Raw genomic sequence first — 21965 nt, 5'->3', positions numbered from 1 at the left:
TCTGGTTTAGACCCCAAAGCATTTCTTATTAACAGGTTATTTCAACGGAAGCCTTTCAGGGTGGATAAAAATGAAGAACACTCAAAACCTTGAAAAACCTTGATTTTTGCCAGAGTCTGGAAAAAAGGCAAAAACATCATTTCTAAAGAGGAGTCAAAACATAATCCAAAGGGCCAAGGATCCCCTCGCAAAGAGGTTCCCAAACACGTGGAACCTGCAGGTTTCACTTTTTCCATGAAAACGTTAAATAATGCACTGCAGAAGACGCTACAGATGAAGAAACCGCACGTTCGAGCTTGAAGATAATAGGCGTGCAACATCTGGACATTCTAATGAACCACTGGGAGGGTACAGACTGTTCACATCACGGTGTAGGGGCTGTGTTTTTTCAGCATTAGGTATCTGGTAGACTTACTAAACACAAGGAATGACTCTGGGTTCAGAGAAAAATAAAAGTTGAACCAAAGTTGGTTTCTTTCGATGGAAAGAAACCAACGTCAGACACTCATGAAAGACAACCTGAGTCTTACAAATTTTAACAAAACCTGTAATGAAGACTGGGTTAAAAGCACATGTGAGCAATTGGTTCTCAATACCTTAGATTACTTGAAGAAGACAAGGTCCAAAAAAGGCTTTTCTACCGCATGTTGTCCGCGCCGTTCTGCTTTTTTATCCATCAGTTAATTTATTCATTTCTTTGTCTCATCAGGTGTGGAGTTGTTAACATGTGGTGCAAATGTCATGCCCATAGCATGTTTAGAAACATAGTTACTGAGTAAACTGCTCCACATACACTAATATTTATGCAAAAAGGGACGTATGCACTGAAGCTAAATATTCATCTTACATCTGTTTGTCATAAACTTAACCCCCTCACCCACCCCCAACCTCCCACAACCATGGACGACGCGGTTTTGACTCTGAAGGGAAAGGAGAGTTAATGTGTGTTCGGGTATTCAGAGATAAGAAGCAAACTGAGCAGCCATTCTCTTTGCTTCTGGGATGCATTCAGGAAGCAGACCCCTCCACCCCCACGGCACACACACACACGCCCACTCGCACACATTTTCACAACACTTATTGTACATCCTAAAACATGCCGTGTCCCCCAGGAGCCCAAAAGGAAAACGCCTTCTTCCTCTCCAAAGCAGCTTGCACTGCTCATACTTTTCCCAAATGTTTGTGGGCGAGTTATAGTGTGTCTGACTGCATGACTGTTTGTTTGTTGTGCTTGTTCTGCCGTCAGGACGTTGTTTACCAAAGACAACTCGGGGGAAAAACATCACCCTTGTCTTGTCAGTCAGTCTTTTACTTCCTAAAGGTTGGATTAGAGCTTGCATTGTAAACTCGTGTGGTTGTATTTGTCTGTTAATATTGAGGTTAAAATATGTAAGTTATTTACGATAACACTGCTGGAAAAACGTGTCTTGTGCGGTTATGCAAAGGTTGTTTTCTATATTATAGTATTGTGTTTGACTGCAAATGTCTGGTTACACCTACAGGGAGGAGCTCAGACCAACATTGGGCGGTCTGTGTTCATCAAGCCAATAACAGCTAGCGTTAGCTTATGTTTTATACTGACCTTTTTACTTTGCTCTCAAACGTCGAGGCATCGATTATTTTTGACAACCTTACTATATCCTTGCTATTGCTGTTACTAGGGTATAAAAACTTAACTTAAGCAACAGATAGCCTGGCGGGGGGGCGAGTAAAGCCTGGCAGCCCACCAGGCTTATGATACATTGCAAAAACCTTGTTTTCATCTTCAGAGGTTTATGTCCAATATAATTTGTTTCATGTTCCCTGTCAGAATCTCTCTGAACTGAGCTGGGCGGTTGTCATTAATTTGGCTCCGTCGCACGCTCAATTGCTACTTTTTTCTGCAGGTTTCTTTTGAATAAAGTCTGTACGTTTTCCCCACACTTCCAACGTTTCCTTTATCTGTATCGATAACCTCACCAATTCGTGCAAAACTTCCGTGTGCTGCTGCATTTGTTGCTGCTTTGGTGCGTTGTTTACTATTACAGGCGGGATGCCTGAAGCTGGCTTGTATTTCAAGGAACTTGTAAGTTTGGATACTACTAAGTTGAGGTACTACTGTATGTCACTTTTTTTATGTGCAGAAATCATAGAAAATCCTTCGGAAATAGTGATGTATCAGTGAGTTGACCAATTTTCCCTTCATCTGCTCTGGTTGATGGTTGGCTGCTTATAAACTACTTTTTCCTATTAAAGTAGGACTGTGTAACTTAGCCACTAGGGGTGCTAGAGCCCTAGTGGCTAAAAGTTAAACAGTCTTCCTCCGTGTTTTGGAATCTGATAGCAGACCACTTTGGACCAGCCGATTGAGAAGTCATAGAGTTACTTGGAAAGACAAGGCCGCATTCACCACTCTAGATTAAATCCTACATCAGAGAACCAAAAATATGCCTGATCAGGTAAATTGGGTCACATGACTCATTCAGCGACGGATCCAACCTGCTCAAGTTACATAGGCGAGTTTTTGAGAAGGGCGGCCCGCATGAAGGATCGGTGTGCGGCAAGTGCTGTATATTGACCTGAAAAACCGTTTATTATGTCTCAAATTAAGCTTATACTTGGGTATAAACTTATACGGTGCTGCTTCAATGAAATACATCAAAACAAACTAAAACAAAACCAGCCAGAATCCAACCCAGTGCAGTTCAATAAAAGGCAAAAATAAAACAAATGCATAATTGATTGTCTTTGATTTGAGCAACCAAGACATATTTATTAATTTTATGTATTAGATCTGGGTTAGCAACAAACCCAATTTGAATATGGAGGTCACAATGGAATAACAAGCAAAAGCAGAGCAGTCTGACGGAGTTGTTTTGCTGTCTGTGTGTGCATTCATGCACTCTGATAAGTGGATGTGCAATGCGGTTTGCTAGCTGTATGAACTGAAATTTGTTACAATGCCAGGAAATTACATCAGCGACGATAACTTATCCCGGTCGGGGGCATGTACACTCAAGGGCAGGCGGAGTCGTTCTCACTTGGAGCGCGCTACCCTCAGTCAAGCATGTCACTGGAGATTGTCACCGGAGTAATTACTGTAATACTTGGCAAGAGCGGTGCACCTTCCTCAGCTGAAAAAGACTGAAGAAAACTCATGACTGGTGCAGGATTTTTACTGAGCAGCGCTTAGACGATGGTTTAAAAAAAAAAATGTTTTAAGTGAATTGCCTCTCCTCCTCTGACTTTGTGTGTGTGGCCATGTGCGGATGTCGTGTTTGAGCCAACAATCAGCCTAATTGCATTGGAGTGAGTCAGAATGCTGGGAGAAAGAGGTGATTGTTGGTCTGTGTCTTATGGAAAGACAGAAGTAATGCGGAGCGGAGCAGATGGTGAAGGAAAGGAGGCATTTTCTGTGTCACTGTTCAAGGTTTAGTCATAGCCGTAGGTCGATTTGTTGTGCACTGGTTCACAAAGTTCACGCCTCCATACAAACATCATAACACGACCAGAACCATTCAGAGTGGTTCTGGTCAGGGGTCAAAATGCTCCAGGCTTCACAAAGCAAATCGGAACAGGACACAGAAGAGGACTTAATAATTGGATAAATTAGCAAGAAATGTGTTTTTTACCTACATTTATATAGCCATAGATGTAACTACACTATCTCCTCAATATAAACCACTGTCTTTGTTCTGTCTCATCTGCAACACATTCAAATTTCACAGTGGCTTTTAGACAGGAAAACCCTTCTTTTGGTACATTTCTCTTACCCCCTGCTGTGCCGGGCCTTTAGTTCCCAAGCCTTCTGGTCACAATATCTCAGGATATCCCTTAGACAGGGTTTTGAATTCATCAAACCAGTGGGAAAAAAAAAAATAGGGTACGCTGTGCTGCAAAACAATACGGGATAATAGTGTTAAAATTGTTCCACATTTCAAAAAAAGAAAATAAGTCATAGACCAAATCTAGCCCCTTGTTCTTTTTCTTTTCCTCAATGTATTTGAATCAACTTTACCCTGAGCTAACACTCACAGCAACTTTTAAGTGGCCTACTCTTGTACCACTAAGTGCATGTCTAATTGAAATGTACAGAGCAATTCTTAAAACATTTGCAGTTTTTATTTCTAAACATAGTGTTCCTCCTTCAAATGTCTGTTAAAGATAAGACGCTGTTAAAACATAGCAAAGCTAATTATGAATCATGGTCTGGGTGAATACTTGATTCTGATTGGCTGCGGGGTGTTCGTTAAAAAGGTGTTATAGGACACCTATAAAAGAAGTTCCGGTCAGATAGCCTGATCGTTCTAAATTATCGCGCTGCCTCTAACGTTAGCTGGTAACGGCAAGACAGTTGACGCTGGTTACCTTGGCAACATGTCACGACGAGAGAGATTAAATAGTTCTCTCAGCCGCTTTTTGTGAAAAACTTACGGTTTTAACAGTGAAAGAAAAACCCCATAAAAGTATTAATAATTGATTTAATATTTCTTTCTTTCGTAAGTGACCATGGTATAAGCGGGATAAAGCCCTTTGGGGTGTCCATTATCAGAAATTAATGGACTTCATGGAAAGATCACGCCTCCGCGACGTCCGTTAATTTCTGATAATGTACATAAAGCAGCCCTTTTATATGTTGGACTGATGTAAGCTCTCTCTCCCTAATCTCTCCTATGTGCACCGTGCAATGCCTGCTTTTATTACTGGTGCAATTGCAATGAGTGCAGTCAATACGCTTGCTAAATCAAAAGTATTTAGTAATTTTGTGACTCCACATCCCATCTTTCCTTTTCCCGTCTGACTTTGACAAACTCAGGAAAACATCTTGAAGCGTTTCACGGTTGCATAAACACTCTGCGTGAGATCAAAGGGGGCTTGCTAAAGAAGCTAAGGGGGAAGAGATGTAAAGGTCAGTTTTGGAGCGCCTTTGATGTTATCCTAAAGATTTAAAACTGCTTTCTTAAAAGTTGGTGCAAAAATGAGATGCTTGCCAGTCTTTTGTTTAATATTAATCATTTGTATAGACCGGGGGTGTCCAAAGTGTGGCCCATGGACTGATTTTGTGCGGCCCCCAACTGCATTTTGTCAAATGATTTTGCTCCACCAGCACCGGTTTTTAATTAGGGAAAAATTATTACAGACAAGTTAAAATCTTCTTTCAATTGAAAATATTAAGGATAACACAAATTATTTATCTTTAAACTGCACTTTTTACATTCTCTTTAATTTCATAGCAAATGGGACCACAATTAGCCAATGACTTAAATGCAGACTTTTGTGCACAAACTCTGGTTTTATTTGTTTGTTAAAATTGGTAGAATACAGCTAGCGTTTTCAAAGAAAGACTGACCTAAATCCTGTTTGTATTGCTCAGAATAGACAAAAAAAAATTTAAATCAAAAGCTGGATTACCAAATTTTAATTTGGCAAATGTGCAAAACTATTTTTAAGTTTTGGATGTATTTGCATATTCTCTTTCCAACAGAAAATCTGACTAATTTAATTAAAATATTTTCTGCACATATTTTGGGGAGCAATAATAAAAAAATATATATATATATTTTCATTTTTTTTATATACCTTATTTTTCAGACTATAAATCGCTCCGAAATATAATTCGTATCAGTCAAAAAAAACATAGATAAGTCTTACCAGCCACGGAATCGGGCAAACTACGGAAAAAAAAGTGACTTATAGTCTGAAAAATACGGTATATATATTTTGTGGCCCTCGTGTACTTTTGACTTTACTATTTTGGCCTATGTGAAGGAAAGTTTGGTCAAAGTTTGGTATAGACCAAACATAGCAAACTATCCTTGTGGAGCCAGCTGAGTAATAAGAACTTTCTCATGGATGCTTTTCAACAGCGCTGCACAGAATATTGAAAGACTATTGTACAGGCATATGATTGTGTGTGATATCAGCATCGAAACAGGCTGTAGGAAACTGTCAAATAAAGCTTGCCACACCTTCATATTCTTTTTTTTATTTATTTATTTTTTCACAGCACTAGTGGCACATTTGTTTTTGTATAGTAGTCTGACAGGAAGTGGGTATGAGAGCGGAGGAGAGACACGCGGCAAAGGACATGTGGGAGTCAAACCTGCGTCAGCTAAGGCCTTCATACATGGGTCGTGCGGGCTAACCACTGCACCACCAAAGCACACCCCACCTTCGTATTCTTAGCACCGATATTAAATTTGCCCAGTCAGAAAAACCTCCCTCTGCCTTTGACAGCCGCACTAGTTTTGAAACGCACAGCTTTGTTAGATGGTGTTGCATGACACGCTGAAGAATGGAGAGTCTTAGAGGCCTTGTGATGACAGAAAACAAAGACAGGATCGAGAGAAATTGGGAGTTATCTCAATAGACCATGTAATAAAAAGAGCCAAAAAGTCCTGGGTGATGAGATTAGGGAAGGGTTGAAGGCGCATGTCTTAGAGGTAGAGGTCTAATTTCCATATTCATGGTTCTTATATGCAAATGAGGCAGAGGTAACCAAACCATTTTAAGCCATCTGGATATAATCGTTATGGAACATTTTAAGGATTGGACATTAATCAATATTAATTGGTTAATTATATTAATATATGTTAATTAACATTAATTAATAGCTGGATCAATAACCACTTGTACTGTAAGCCTGCTCAACTTTGCATATATTTGTTTGAGAATGACAGATTTTATACAGCCAAGTTAAAAAAAGAAATTACACTGGTGTATCTCAATAGGTTAGGGTATAATATGAAAGAAAATATGAAATCTATTCCAACTGTCAAGAGGAAAGTTGAAACTCTTGACATGAGTTTGACATGAGAACGTTAAAAAGGGATTTTTTTTAAATAAAGAAATGTTATGTTACGGTTAGGTTATGGCTACACAATCATTGGAAGGCTGTTGACTTTACAGTTGTCCAACAGTCATTGACTCCCTGCAAATAAGGTAACTGCTAAAGAAGTCAGTTTTTGAAGGTGCAGTATCCAAGTATAATAATGGAAAGTTAAGTGGAAGGGAAAAGTATTAGAAACTGTGCGCAAGCAACAGGAATAACTGCAGCCCTAAAAAAATGGGGAAACAAAGCCCAGGTGAGAATTTGGGGAAGTGGCTATAGACAATTTTCCAAGAGCCTCCGCACGCAGACATCCAGGACGGGGGTGACAACAGGCACAGGTCATTTTTCATTTTATTTTCATATCAAAGTTCCAGCATCTAGGGGAACAGTTTGAGGCAAGGCTGTGCGATTTTGCCAAAAAAGAAAAATGCGATTCATTTCAACCATAATTGCAGTTTAATTTTGCCTTTTCTCTGCATTAACCACAAGAAACAAAAATGCCCCGTAGTTAAAGATGTTTGTGTACAAGTTTTTTTTTTATTAATCAGAATATTGTTATTCAAGAGAATAGCTTTGTGAGTTGGACACCAATCCTTGTTGAACATAAAGTGTAACCAACAAACAAGTCTATGTATGTTTGTCCGGTACTTAATGCTATGGTGAGATTGCCGAAAGTTTCTGTTAAAAAAAAGTATTGGTTATATAAAATTACAATACCTCACTGCTGCAACTCTCTTTCCTTCCATGTGGAGGCAAACCCACTTTAAACATATAACCAGCACCTAAAGGACACGTCTGATCTTTTAATAGTTACATAGCCAAAAAATGCAGACCCCTGCAATTTGGAAATGTGTGTTTTAAAATTGAGATTATATTGCAAATGCAATTAATTGCCCACACCTAGTCTGAGGCAGATAATTCAAGTTGTTTGAGACCTAGTGAGAAGGGTCCACAATCTGAAGATCTGTGGAGCCGTGTCATCCGTTGATCATAGTCTGCTGTGTTTTTAAGTCCAAAAATAGGCGTAGCCATCTACCAGAAGATTTCTGATGACTTTGAGTTTCCCTTTATGGAGAGGCTGATTTCATTTTTCACAACCTGGCCATAACTAAGGCCAACAGAGAATCCATGGAGCGTCAAAAGGAAGATGAGAGACAACAGACCCAAGACCCAGTTTTAAAGCATCCCGGGCTTCTTTTTTTTAACACCCCAGCAGAATCAGAATCACAATCAGACATACTTTAATAATCCCAGAGGGAAATTACTTTTGTTACACGCTCCGGATATACAAATCTGAACGATCCAGGATATACAGATCTGAAAAAAAAAGTTAACTTTGGGTTTGTATTAGCTGCAAGACATAATCATTGCAAATTAACATGAACGGTTGTAATATATCATTTAGTGTGTAGCTACTCTTAAAAATATACAGGTTTTACTTTTAATGGAAGTTCTAAAAAAAAAATTAAATAATTAAAAACCAAGAGAATTAAACTGGTTAGATACAAGAGATTAAACTTTTCAGTATAAAGGGCAGGACCAGGAGAATAGCAGACATGAAATCATGCTCTAATTCCAACATCCGCCTACATTTTATGAGCCGATAACAGCAAAATACTACAGAGGGTCCTGTTTCAAGTTGCGCAAACTTTTTACTCAGGGTTCGGTGGGGAAAATAGAAAACTCACAATCACGCCCGTCCGCTCAGCCACGTCTGTGACGTCACGTCCCCCGCGGCTGGATCCTCAGACACAGCCGTGCCGTCAGTCAGAGCCATAACAACCCGCAGGGAGAAAAGACCTAGATCAGCGGTGAAACACCTGGATGCCGGCCACGAAGCTGACGTCACGCTCACCGAGGCTGGAGTCCCGGCATAGACGCAGGCTGAGGTCAGATCTGGGGATAATCCAGCAGTGTCTGTCTTTGAGTCAGGGCATACATGTCTGCCTTTCTTATTAGTCACCAGCAGGCTCACTGTTGCAACAAAGCTTCATTGATGAATGGTACTATGGCTGTTTGTCTGCTGCATCGTCCTCTCTAGTCTTTGTCACGCAGAACAATGTAAAGGATATAAGGCAAGTCGGTCCGTCCCGATGAGTTCTTCACCCGCTAACGAGCCACTATATAGCTTGGTGAAAGTTAACTCTCTGTTTTTATTACAATCTAAATGTACGGGCTGTACTTATAGTAGTACACCTGTGCACTCTACCATGGTAAATATGTTGTTTTTTCTGCCCAGATGCATATTAAAAATGCTTTGGATGAAGTTGAGAGCAACACACTCATTTAAAACCTACCCCACTAGAGGGTGGTGTCAGTGCACCAACATCACCAAGCAGGGATTGTCACACGGAGAGGAGACAGCCGGGTAAAAGCTTAGATTTACATGGGAGCCAAAGGAGTGCGTGTGGATGTGTTTGTGTGGCATCTTGGCCCAGTAATCAGCGGCCCATTAATCTGCTTTACTTCTGCTTATTTCTCATCTTGTCTGTCGGATTGTTGCTTTCCTTTTGTGTGTGTGTGTGTGTGTGTGTCTACATGATGGAGAAACGTAATTGGATGAATGCTTGAATGTTGAGTGGGATCAGAAGTAGGAGTCATGTGCGTTGCTGTGTATTTCAGTATGTCAAATAGTTATTTTTATTCCAGAAGCGCTAAAGTGCGTGATCGTAACGCAGCTTTAAACCCATAATTGATCGAAATCGCTGTTAAGTTTCGCGTTTGGGACGGTAAGGTGTGATTTGCTCCTGCAGATATCGAATCTCGACTTATATTTTGTCTTCTGCATTACTAAAACTTCAGCATCTGACAAGAATCACGACATCTTCTAACTCCTTTTAAGCCACAACGCTAGTCTGAATAACATCAAGGAGATAACACTAAAAATTAAAATATTTTATCATTTTTAAGTTCGTTTTGAATTTTTTTAGGCTTATGCTGTTTTCTTTTTAATAGCCAAATACTCCCTAATGTTTGTTTATTTCCCATGTCGGCTTGACCTGTGAGTAGGTGTGGTCTGGTTACTAGTGCCAAGGTTTACCTAGGGTTTAAAAAGTTGCAATTCCAAAGCAATTGAAGTGTTATGTTTTACTTTTCCTATGGTTTAAAGTATTTTTAATGAGCTACCAGAGAAGATGGAGTAGTTTGGCTGTGTAGGGTTAGCAGTGCCTATCCCCCACCTATTGCTGAGCACTGCCAGAAAGAAGGATAGTAAGCGTTTTTCCTTTTGGGGGGTCATGAAGAAAAAGTCTAAAAAGGCCAGGGCTGCACTTAAAATACATGTTTTGAATTTTTTTTTGGTGATAATTATCATACCTAAAGTTGTGACAGTTGCGCCCATATGGAGATCGTAAAGCTAGCTAAGTGGAGCTTACTAGCCGTGCTTCATGCAATTTGATTACAGCATAATTGGATTAAATGTGTAAAGTCAGTGGAACAACTGCCTGATATTCCCCCCCCCCCCCCCCCCCCCCCCCCCCCCCCCCCCCCCCGTCTCACTTCTCTTTGTTGCTGTAAAGATGGATGGTCCCTGTTGCAAAGCGCTGAGTGGAGAACATTACATTATGACTAATTGAGTGGCACCGCAGGGGTGCATTTGTGTGACAAAGACTGAACAGCCAAAGGCAACACCTTCTGTTTCTCATTTTCAGTTTTTTTTTTAATCTGTTTACCTAATTTTGCTATTTGTGTCCATTTTTCCTTCCTTGCAATTGTTGCATTAAATGTTTCCATGAGCTTCCTTCTACACTCTGTCTCCTGTACATCTGCTCCCCCCCCCCCCCCCCCCCACGTCCATCACTCTCCTGGGGGGATCAAAGCCACGCCCCCACTTCCCTCTGCCCCTTTTCTGTTTCTCTCTTTCGTCTCCCTCCCCCTTCTATCGCTTACGACCTGCCTACTTGCTCCTCTTTTTCTTCCTCCTCTCCCCTACTCTCGTGCTGCCCATGCTGCCCATGCTGCTGTGTGTCTGTGTGTTGTTTTGCAGTGTAGTGGTAGTAGTTGTTGTACAGAGAGGAGGCGGAAAGAGCTGAGCTGTGAGCTTAAGTCGACATTGGCTGTCATTGTTGAATGAACTGGATAGCACAACCCTAGGCACCAGAGCACTGAAGGCTGGGATTTTGGCTTTTTCCAATTTAGCGCTCCTTCAGAAGAGGATTAGTGCTTCTCCTCACATTTGACTTTAAATGGAGGGACTTTACCATGGTGAGAGTTTACCATACATTAATGTTTGTTATGTTTCTGATTGCATGTAGCAAATTAATGGTTTATTTTGATGTTATAGTCTTGTTGTGTTTCTGATGCACAGTTGAGCCAGGAGTCTATTTGTGAATGAATTGTATATGTTGGTGGGTTTAGGTTATTTTGCAGTTGGTTTTTGACTTTCTGCTATTTTTTTAAAAATCAAAATTAAAATTCTTCTTTTCATCTAATTTAAATTGTGGTGCCTGAATAAAGGTGCGTCTTCCCTTTGTTTATTAAAATTTGAGCAAATCAAAAGTTCCCGTTTTCATTTTGTAAACAGCTGTCGTTTTTAATGCACTCTGTACTAAATTGAGTAAAAATCATATAAAGAAGATGTGACCTGAATAAATAAACGTTGTCAGTGTTGACAGCCGTGCAATCTGTCTGTAACTTTTAATAGTTAAATTAAAACAAAGTTTACATCAATTAGGGAGTTAGAGGTCATGTTGTTTTTGACCCCAATGTCTCATTTTGCCGAGTCCTAGTCCGCTACCTCATTAAAATCAAGACCTTCTGTATGTTCAGTAGCTTTAAGGAACAGTAAAATGACATATTTTAGCAGTATGTCATAACTTATCTTGACAGCAATTGATGTTTAGCAGGAGTTCCTGCAGGACCGCCTTTTGTTTCCAAAGACTTGTATTCATGCCTGACTCCACACATAGGGCTACAGTCTTTTACAGTCTTACGGAGCGCTTTGGTGAGGTGCTAGCCAAACACTGGCAAGTTTACTGTTTGTTTTGATACAACTCAATAATCCAGCTCAACATTTTTTTTTTTGCACTTCCACAGTCGGTGATGTCTGCAGGAAAAACATCAGAAACATCATAAAGTTTAACTTCTAGTTTTTCAGCGGCGCTTCACACAGCTCACCCCTAAAAGTGAAACGTACTTGGAGTTTGAGGGAAAGGCCTACAATACAGTTTAACATTTTAGTGCACTCAAAAACATGATTTTTTTCTAAAATTGGCCATACATGTTATAGCAGCTCGGTTAGTTGGTGGCTCGGTTACTACTACTTAAAAAAGCTACAATCAAGACTCCAATCCAATCCATGGGATCTGGACATCCCCTGTTTGTTTAAAATGTGAAGGCTGTGTCTGAATACAGACGTGCTTTGTCATGCAGCATGTTGCCCACATGACTCTCAGTGTGTCCAGTTGTGTTCAGAAGCCCGTGTGTGAGCGTTGCCTTAAGCCAACAAGCTCCCACTGGTGCTTCTGTTCTGAGTTATGTCATCTATAGTTCAGCAAGTTCAGCAAGTTTAATCATGATGAGGGAAGTTAGCTTATTGTAGTGCATGAAGACAAACAAAATCATTACCATCTTTTGGTTGAGGAGATTCTGTTGTGACCTGTCCAGATTCAGCATTGAATTGAGATTGGCAGTAAAAGCTGTGAATCTGCCCGCCTTTTATCACCCCGACTATCATCCTCCCTTCTGTCTGTCCATGCATCATTCTTCTATTGCCGTGCAGTCTCTAGATTTTTATTTATTTATTTAACTGATTTTTACTGATTCAGTTTAAAAGAGCTATGAAATCAAATTATAATCAATTGAATTTAGAGCCAAGCGTCTGCAGGAAAATCTGCAATATATTCACAATGAACTGGAGGTAGCTACAAATTTAACTCCTCCTGGCCAGAGGGTGGAGCATTCGACTGTTCTCGTCCCAACCTTCAACTGTAATGTATGCAGGCGGGTTGCCAGGTCCGGTAGCATTAGCATAACAGCATTAGCAAAACTTAGCTGTCCAGAACACTGATTTACACTGATTTTATTTATTCACTGGATTGCACATTGGCCGTATATAATACACGTCGCTGTAAAGCCACCAGCCGCCATATTGGTACTCCCTATTTTCCTCCAGTAACTAGGGAATATGTGCGCTACAGCATCGAATAACGAGGATTTTCTCATGTTCGGGGGGGCTTAAGACTTTTAAAATGGGAAATGCCATATACTTTTATTTTATGAACTAAAACTATGAAGTACTGAGAAAGTCATGTGCTCAAATATTTTGCATATTATTCATATATATATATATATATATATATATATATATATATATATATATATATATATATATATATATATATATATATATATATATATTTTTAATATGAATAACATGTAAAATATTTCAGTAACTAATTTCCTAGTAGTTGATAGTGTTAGCACATCCACTGACTGTAAAATTACCTGTGAAACATTTTCACACAGCCAGAACACTGCTTGTTGTTGCAACCAAATCCTATGGGGTTCTGTGAGAGTAGGGAGTGGCAAGATGGCGGCCAGTGACTTCAGTTTTTTGGGCAAATCAGCAATCCAGTGAATAAATGGAGATCAGTAGTCCAGAAGGAAAGCAGCAACCACCTCGTGGCTTCTGAGCCCTTTTGCTTCCTTAAGTCGGCACCAACGCTCAACAGCTGGACCGATGTTCACCCTCGGTTTGCTTCTTCTTTCATCCGCCTGAATCTGAGAAAGGTAACGTTGAGAAGAAGCCAATTCTCAGAGCTATCACAGAGCTACAACGACCTGGCAACGCCCGAGCTCCGTCTCATGTGACTTCAACCTCATGTGACTTCAACCTAAGCACTTCCTATTGGTGCTGAATCCTTGCATGTCATCGTAACCAGAAGTAAATATTTGTATATTTTGGATCTGTCAAAATTTATCATTATTTTTTGAAAAATTAATAGTTTTGATAAAAAAGTTGTAGCTATAACCTTTAAAAAGGGAGTAGCAAATCTGAAAATGTCCATCTTGAAAACTTGGGGACTTAACTAACATGTCCTTTCTTCATTTTTTGAGACGTAAAATGTTGGAAACACAAAAAATATGATTGTGTGTGTCAAAACATGTTGTAAAGTTTTTCATCCTTTTCAATAAAAAGTGAATGGGACAAATATATATATATATATATATATATATATATATATATATATATATATATATATATATATATATATATATATATATATATATATATATATATATATATATATATATATACGGTTTTCTCACACCCTTCAGACTGAATATTTTCTCTAATTGATAAGAACAAATTGGCACGGTCTGTTTAGCTGAGCTGGTTTATAAAATCTAACAATATTAAACAGAACCAATAAAGAACGTGCATTTTTTTCTGACCACTCAAAACCGAGGACTCATTTTCGGCTGCCCCGCAGCTCCCGAGTGTTTCCTCTCATGTAAGATGAAAGCAGGACTCAATAATTAATGTCAGATTTGCATACTTCCTACATAAACATGTTTCATTCTAGTAAACAACCATCGGTGCGTAACAGAGCTTTAAATGAGCCTTTAGATAGATCTTAACAGAAACATAAGTATCCCTGATATCATTAAAAAAAAGGATTTGAAAGCTTTATCATCACATCAGTTCATTCCTTAATCTGTTGTGTTGAATTAAACATGATGTGTGCCGTCTGCGTCTGACACATTAACATGTGAGGAGCCTCAGCGAGCCGGTCGGGCTTATCGCGGCACCTGAACGTCGCACACGTGGGTAAACGTCGGGTCTGCTTTGGCCCGATAAACGTGTGCACGCTCAGGCGTTTCCGTGACCTTATTACGCCGCGAGGGGGATGTAGGGTTTATCCGCAGGGGTGCGCATCGTATCCACGCATTCAAACACATTTGAATTCAGCAGATGCCGGATAACTGTTTGATATTTATCGGAACGGGAGTCAATGCAGCCCCCACCCTCCTGCATAAATAGGTAAACGGAGGAGCCACAGTTGGGCCGTGTTCATTTTTCATGGCTTTCGCTCGGAGCGGAGAGCAGCAGCAGCGTATATGAGGCACGTTAAAGGTGGGCGCTCGCACCTCGAGCGCCCACACCGCTCAGCGTCCTGCTTACGCCCTTACAGACTGAGTCAGGTCAGCTTGAAGATAAACCTTTCAGCGCAAAGCAACGACGTTAAACAGATGCAAACTCCTCCCCATCAACCGAGTCAGTTGTGAGTTTAGGAAAAGTCTGTTTTAACAGCTTTTTTTGTGCGCAATAATTTAATTTAGCAGCCTTATCTTAGTTTCTGATCTCTTTCTAACGGTAGAATTTGATCCAGATACAGATGGGAGAGCAGGAGTTTAGACGTTTGCTCTGCAGCATCTCTGGTAATTGTTCTGTATAATTACAGTGACCAAAAAACCCCCCTATGGGTAACATGCAATTATTCTCAGCTTGAGGAGACAGTGTTTGTGTACATCTGGGTAGTCGCATCTGTCTGAGTGGGACGGCAGCTTTCCTTTTAGCCTGCTTTGGACCTTTTACTTTTGGCTGAGTAGGTGAAGCTGCGCGAAAGTTGGTTCTATTTTATGTTTTTGTTTTTAGCTTTCAAACTTACTCTGTCATGCAACATGCTGAATTTAGAAATTTTAGAGTTAGGATCTGAAATCTTAAATTATACATTTCAACTATACACACTTCGCACAACCTTTACCATCTGGCAGGTTTTCCATTTAATACGGGCGCTCTTTGTGTCCCCACACAGATCTTTGCCCTGCGCTTCTTCAAACTTGGGATCTCAGCCTCAAACAGTCAGCGCTTGCATGCAAATGTGCCCTGCAGTCTGTCAGATGCATGGCAGAAGTTTGGAAAAATCTCTAGAGCTGCAAAGAATGAATTTGTGGCTTTGATTAAAAGAATGAACTGTTTCGCTGCTCAAAACCAGGATCAAGAACAGCCAGACGTTTCTCCGCTCATCATGTTAGTAAAGACAGAACAGACTATGTTTATCCTGTATTTTAGCTTCCTAACGGTGAACCACTTTTTCATCTAAATTACACAGTTTTCTCCTTTTCCTACAGCTGTAGACGGTCAGGCAATCAAGTTGTGTCATTTTTGGTGACTAAATAAATAGTGTAAAATAATATACACAGTATAGAATTAGATTTGACTATTTTCCAGGTCTGAAAATGTTTGGAAAAGCAAACAATATGAAAACAATCAGTATTTTCAGACTTTCTGAAGATCGTTTTCATAATAATTGATAATAATTGAACTTTATTGATCTCACAATGGAGAAATTCACTTCTGCATCTTAACCCATTCCCTTGGGGAGCAGTGGGCTGCCATGTGCGGCGCCTGGGGAGCAATTGGGGGTTAAGGGTCTTGCTCAGGGGCCCAGAATGGCAGCTTGTGGGAGTTGAACTCAGAACCTCTGGGACCGAAGCTCTGTGCTCTAACCACTAGGCCACCCTCCACCCTACCTTTTTCAATCTATTCCTTCCTTCCTTCCTTCCTTCCTTCTTTCTTTCTTTCTTTCTTTCTTTCTTTCTTTCTTTCTTTCTTTCTTTCTTTCTTTCTTTCTTTCTTTCTTTCTTTCTTTCTTTCTTTCTTTCTTCCTTCCTTCCTTCCTTCCTTCCTTCCTTCCTTCCTTCCTTCCTTCCTTCCTTGACGCATTCAGTGCCAGGATGGGCAGCAACCTTTGACAGAGTTGCTTTGAGGCTAGAGCTGCTGATCCAAATTTTGATGAATCTATTTTTTTTCATTGGGTGCATTGGATTTTTAACACATAAAAAAGTTTTTTAAAAACATAGTTGAAAGGGTATGATGGAGGTGGAATATTTGAATTAAAAAAATAAAGGAATTACACAGTTATTCCCTTTTATCAGGTTTTTATTTAAATTAAATATTAAACTAATATTTAGAGGAATTCAAAGAATTTTGTTAAAAATGCATACATTATACATAGGATAACAGTCTGAAAATCAAGTCTTTTCCTCTAAGAGTGAGATCAGATTGGATTATGAAGACATGTGACACAGTTCGTAGACAGGTCCTTGAATCCTGTGTCAAGCACAACTGAGCTGGAGGAGCAGGTGTCTGCTGGGTTTGCCTGTCAGTCTGCAGGCATGCTTGTTGTCTAGATGTTTGTTTGGTTTTGCCTCTACAGCCCTCTTAGGTCCTTTAAAGTAAGCCTGACTGCTTTCGAATTCGATTCATGCCTTCTCACAGTATTTTCCTGCCATGGTGAAATAAGAGCAAATATGTGTACTGTTAGAATTTAAAGTATTTGTACTTTACTTGAGCTGAAGACTTCTACATAGATTCTTTTTTTGTTTTGTTTTGAAGCTCTTCATCTAATACCCACTCTTAGCTCTTAACCATGAAAAGACCGCTGTCTCCTCTGCGTTTAACCCTAGATTGCAGGATTGTCCAAAGCGCCTGCAAAACTTCGACTACATAGCACTTAGACTACTCTGCATTCCTAACAGACAGAGACGGGGGAAGACAAATAGAGATGCAATGGAGCTCAGGCCGTCTGCAGGGCAGACAGCAGATGCTTCTGAGAGATCTCAGGTCTATTAAGTTGCCATTAAAGACACTTTATAGACAGATTCTGTCAACATTAACTTCTTCTAATCGGTTTATGGCTCCAGTTCGAAGTTGAAAATGTTCCATCACATTAGTATGTGTGCAATACTTGAAAGAATGTAAAACATAAGCCAGTGGTGAGAATGGGTGATATTTACACTAAAGTTATTGAGGTATAACTGAAAACCTAAATATTATGTAGTCAGTCTGGGAACGTCTGGAGTTTGTCCCTCTATCCGTCCGTCCATCCATTGATCTGTTCGTGTCCATCTGTACGTCAGTCTTGTTTTTCCAACTTTCCTACTGTCTGTCCGTACATCCCTTTCTTCCATTTATTTAAGTGTCCATCTGCCAATATATTCATCCGCCCATCTGTTGATCTTTCCATCCTTTAGTTCATCCATCTGTCCTTCCAAAACAGAACATATATACAAAACTACTAAGCAGTTTGGAAAAGGCTTAAATTTGCTGTCTTTCCACCTCTGTCCGTCAGTCCATCCATCACTGCAAAAACAGAACTAGAAATAAGTAAAATGTTCTTAAAATTAGAGTATTTGTCCTTGATTTGAGCAGGTAAATAAGATGATTTGCCAGTGGAATAAGAATTTTGCATTTAAAATAGGAACAATTCATCTCAACCATCTTATTTCAAGTGCAGGATGTGGATGTCTAATTATCTCATATTAGGGGTCAAAATACTCATTCCATTGGCAGATAATCGTATTTACTTGCTCAAAACAAGGATAAATACACTAACTTTAGGGAACATTTTACTTATTTTTAGATCCGTTTTTGCAGTGATCCTGCTCTCAGTTTTTCCATCCATACCTAACTTTAAACCTTGTCCCCTGTAGAAATATATGTCATAAATTCAACATTAATAAATGGGCTGAAAAGTAAACACAAATCGGAAAGTTTGAGACTCGAACCATGGAATTTGGACATGAAAACTATTCAGTAAACCTGTTGCATCTTAAAATCAGGTCTAAAAATGTGTAGGATATAACCTGCCTATCTGATATTTGGCCTTATTACCAAACTTGTGATAAAGATTTATGTTATGAGGTGACTAAAGCTATAGATTCATTGACAGGGAGTCACATTTTATACAATCCTCCATTATCTACAGATGGTGATATGACAATAGGTATGTTGATACCCTTTGTCAACATTATACTATGAATATAAGTTGTCCTAATAACATCCCAATTAAATGCCCTCCCTGTCATCCCTACCTTTGATATAAACTGCAGTATGGCGTTTTCATATAACTAATCATTGGTAATACAACCGCTATGAGTCACATCTGTAGCATTTTCTGCTTCTCTTGGGTTTTATTCCTCCACTTCATCTCTAATGACAACCATGCCTGTCCTTAAACCCACTGTGTATTTGGACCTCCGTACACCGTATGTGTGTACATCTGGGTGTCTAAAGCACTTAGACGATTATGTTTCATAACGGTCTCTCTAATACAACTCAGTCAGTCCGATAAGTGGGTGTCAAGTTCCCATAAAGCTTCCCCTGAACTTCCTGTCAGAGCGACGGGGCCCCTCTGTCAACGCGGCTTACTGGGGCAGTCAGTCACTCAGAGTATTTATAATGACACGGAAAAGCAGTATTCATACTGCTTTGAACTTTTTGCCATTTTACAACCACAAACTTCAATGTATTTCAGTGGGACTTTACGCAATAGTTTAGTACAAAGTAGTTCAAAATGACAACGACGACTGCGTCAAAAAACATTTGACAAATAAAAATCTGAGAAGACCGCTCTGCATTTGTGTCCAACCCCTTGATTTCAATGCCACAAAGGTTTGAAAGAGAATATTACTCAACAAAAAGCATAATGAAGACCAATAAACAGCAGATAGGCCAGGGGAAAAAGCTTTGGTGAAGCTTGTACCTGGGATGGGTTATAAAACAACAAGCTTTCTCACAGGGCATTGATCAGTCCATCATTCATGGACACAATAGACATGTGGAAGAAGGCGTTCTGATCAGACGATACCAAAATTGAACAATAAAAAAATAGAAAACAATATTAGGCACATAAAAATTGTTGAGGAAAACTGAGCAGCAATTTTAGGAACCTTGCCATTTATGGTATTGTTTCCTCCACTAACCTGCAGGTGCAACTGTAGAGTCTGCTATCTAATGATAGCTAATTGTATATGCTAAGTTATGCTTTTTGGCCAACATGTAAAACCATATAAATGGTTGAAAACCAGTGTTGCATGAGACTGAACACACCACCCGCACCCGTGAAGACTTCATTATGATCCTGTGGGGGTGCTTTTCTTCATCCAGGGATGTGGAAACTGGTTGGTTAATGGGGAGACAAATGGAGTCATAAACAGGGCAGTCCTGAAAGTAAACCATCATTGAGTTGGTCCACCTTCCCACAAGAAAACAGCAAACCTACGACAGCTAAAGCTAGCGGGACGAATTTGTTTAGATCAACGTATCGGTGTTTACGGATGCTCTCCGTCCAATCTGACATTTCAAATAACGTTAAACCATTTCCGTTTCTAGATGTGCGAAGCTAATAGAGACATACAGTCGCAACAGCTTTGAAAGATGATGAGGTTTTGAGTGCTGAATGTTTGTGTTGTTCTTTCATTAAAATACACGTAAGGCTGGTATCTTTACATTACTCAAACAAGTTGAAGGGCTATGAATATTTGTCTATTTAACTGTTTTTGAAGCCGTAGATGACGTTTTCAAGGTGTCCTTTGAAAGAAAACGCAAGAATGTGTTTTAATCTTAAGGGTTCGGTAGGAAATCTAAGACCCTACAGCAGCTTATGGATTCCCGTCCAAGAGTGTGAATCTTCCTGGGGAGCAACTTGATTATTCTAATCCCACTTGATTTGGATTGCAGGGTGGTAAACTGGAATTAAAGCCACGTAAAGTCCCAACTCCTGCTTGTGTCAAGCCACAGAAGTATATCCCATGGTTGTGTTAAGTTTAAACTTCCGGACGAAAAGGCTAAAGGTTAAACCACATCCTCGTCTCACAGCTGCTGGACCTTTAACACTAAACAATGGTCCTCTCCTCCAGAGTTTCCCACTTTAACCTTTGATCACTTGCAAATGGTCGGGCCTCAACATGACAGTCAGAGCTGAATAAAGAGCCAATTGGATATTGATTTTAAAATAAAGTCAATCAATATCCACTGCGTGCGAAAAGAAGACGATGGATTGATTTTTAATTCATTTATGGTGAAGCAAATTTGGCGAGCAGGCCAGAATGTTTATATTGGAGGTCAAACAATTCAATTGAGTTGGTGGCACCTGCTGAATATCGGTTTGTTTGGAGTCCATTTAACCCAACAAGCCAGCTGACGGGGATATTTTTCTGTTTGTCTTTCAGATATTTCCAGGATCGCCTACTACACAGGTGAGTAACGGACCCCACAGTTTGGGAGATCATTCACTCATGCACGACTGAATACATGCATTCACTCATGCTTGGCCAAATGAAGGGCATCCACAGCTTCAGTTGATATAGTTTTCCAATTTCCAATTTATTTACTTTTTCTTGCTATACCTTCGTCTAGAGTTGCTTGGTTCATATAAGTACTTTTAAGTGTTTAGGCAACTCGTTAAAACTCAGCGAGATTAAAGCCAAAGGATGATGAAAAGAAATGTACTCTGCAGACAACATAACAATGGAAGCGTGTGTTGAAGAGTGTAAAAATATGTGTGGGATCTCTTTTGCATTAGTGCAAAAACAAGTGAGGAAGAGAAACACTAACTTTAACACAAGGAGATGAAATTGTTTATTTCAACAAACTTTAAATTAGACTTTTTGTAAGTTGTTAACATTTTTTTAGATCTTGGTGAAATATTTTCACAGTACACAAACATTAGAGAACCAGAGTTCTTTAAAAGTATTCTCACCCCCTTAACTTTTCCACATTTTGTCATGTCATGGCCACAGGCTCATTTGCATGGTTTTGAAGGGGGGTTGTTATATTTTATTTATTTTTTTTAGGTTCTGAGGTCTTTTTCTGTTTCATTATATTCTGTTTTTTATGTCTACTCTAGTTTGCCATATCTTCTGCAGCATTTTGGTCAACAAATGTTTATTTTTTGACAATGGAGAGCTGGGCCTCTCTTACATGGGCCTTTTCTGTGCGGCCGATACCCGAAACCCAACCAGGCAGGCTTCACATTCTTCACATTACTGCAGCAGAACCGATCCACAAAAGGTTTTACTAACCGTAGATGTTCAGTTGGATGGATTTTTGGCAGATTGACCCAAAATGGACAAAAAAATCGATTTGGATTATTAATCTGTGACTAATCTATCCATAAAAGTGTCATTGGGATCATTATCCTTACACGCCCTCCTGTGTTTTAGCGTTTGTTGCAGCTTTAATCCAAGAACCAAGACCATAACCTCCTGACCCAAACTGCACTTAAATTAGAGTCAAATTGATAATCCAAAAATGGCTAAAAATCCAGGACTAAAAATAAATTGAATAAGAGAAAAATAGAATAGCTAGGCCAGCTTGTTTTCACCTGATAGCGGTTTCAGTTTCCCGGAGCGTCTAGCAACTGCT

At 39.6% G+C, this 21965-nt stretch overlaps 1 protein-coding gene across 4 annotated transcripts in view; it reads left to right on the top strand.

The window, feature by feature from the left end:
• The window catches only part of ptk2aa (protein tyrosine kinase 2aa), a 99414-nt gene that overhangs the window by 5596 nt on the left and 71853 nt on the right, over positions 1-21965 (top strand). For 2 of the 4 annotated variants that reach the window (XM_036145243.1, XM_036145245.1), the window contains exon 2: positions 20771-20797. The exons of 1 other annotated variant lie outside the window; for it this stretch is intronic. Coding sequence is in view for 1 of the 3 variants with exons in the window: in XM_036145237.1 (XP_036001130.1) it covers positions 10996-11014; positions 20771-20797 (46 nt within the window). In the remaining 2 variants the exon portion in view is untranslated. Of the gene's footprint in view, positions 1-10732; positions 11015-20770; positions 20798-21965 lie in introns of those variants that run through there. One more of the 4 variants, XM_036145237.1, reaches the window with a different exon arrangement.

Source organism: Fundulus heteroclitus, chromosome 13 (assembly GCF_011125445.2).
Source record: "Fundulus heteroclitus isolate FHET01 chromosome 13, MU-UCD_Fhet_4.1, whole genome shotgun sequence".
In the NCBI taxonomy this organism is placed as follows: Eukaryota; Metazoa; Chordata; class Actinopteri; order Cyprinodontiformes; family Fundulidae; genus Fundulus; species Fundulus heteroclitus.
The sequence above is the reverse complement of the archived record's forward strand: the minus strand, read 5'-3'. Positions and strand labels throughout refer to the sequence as shown.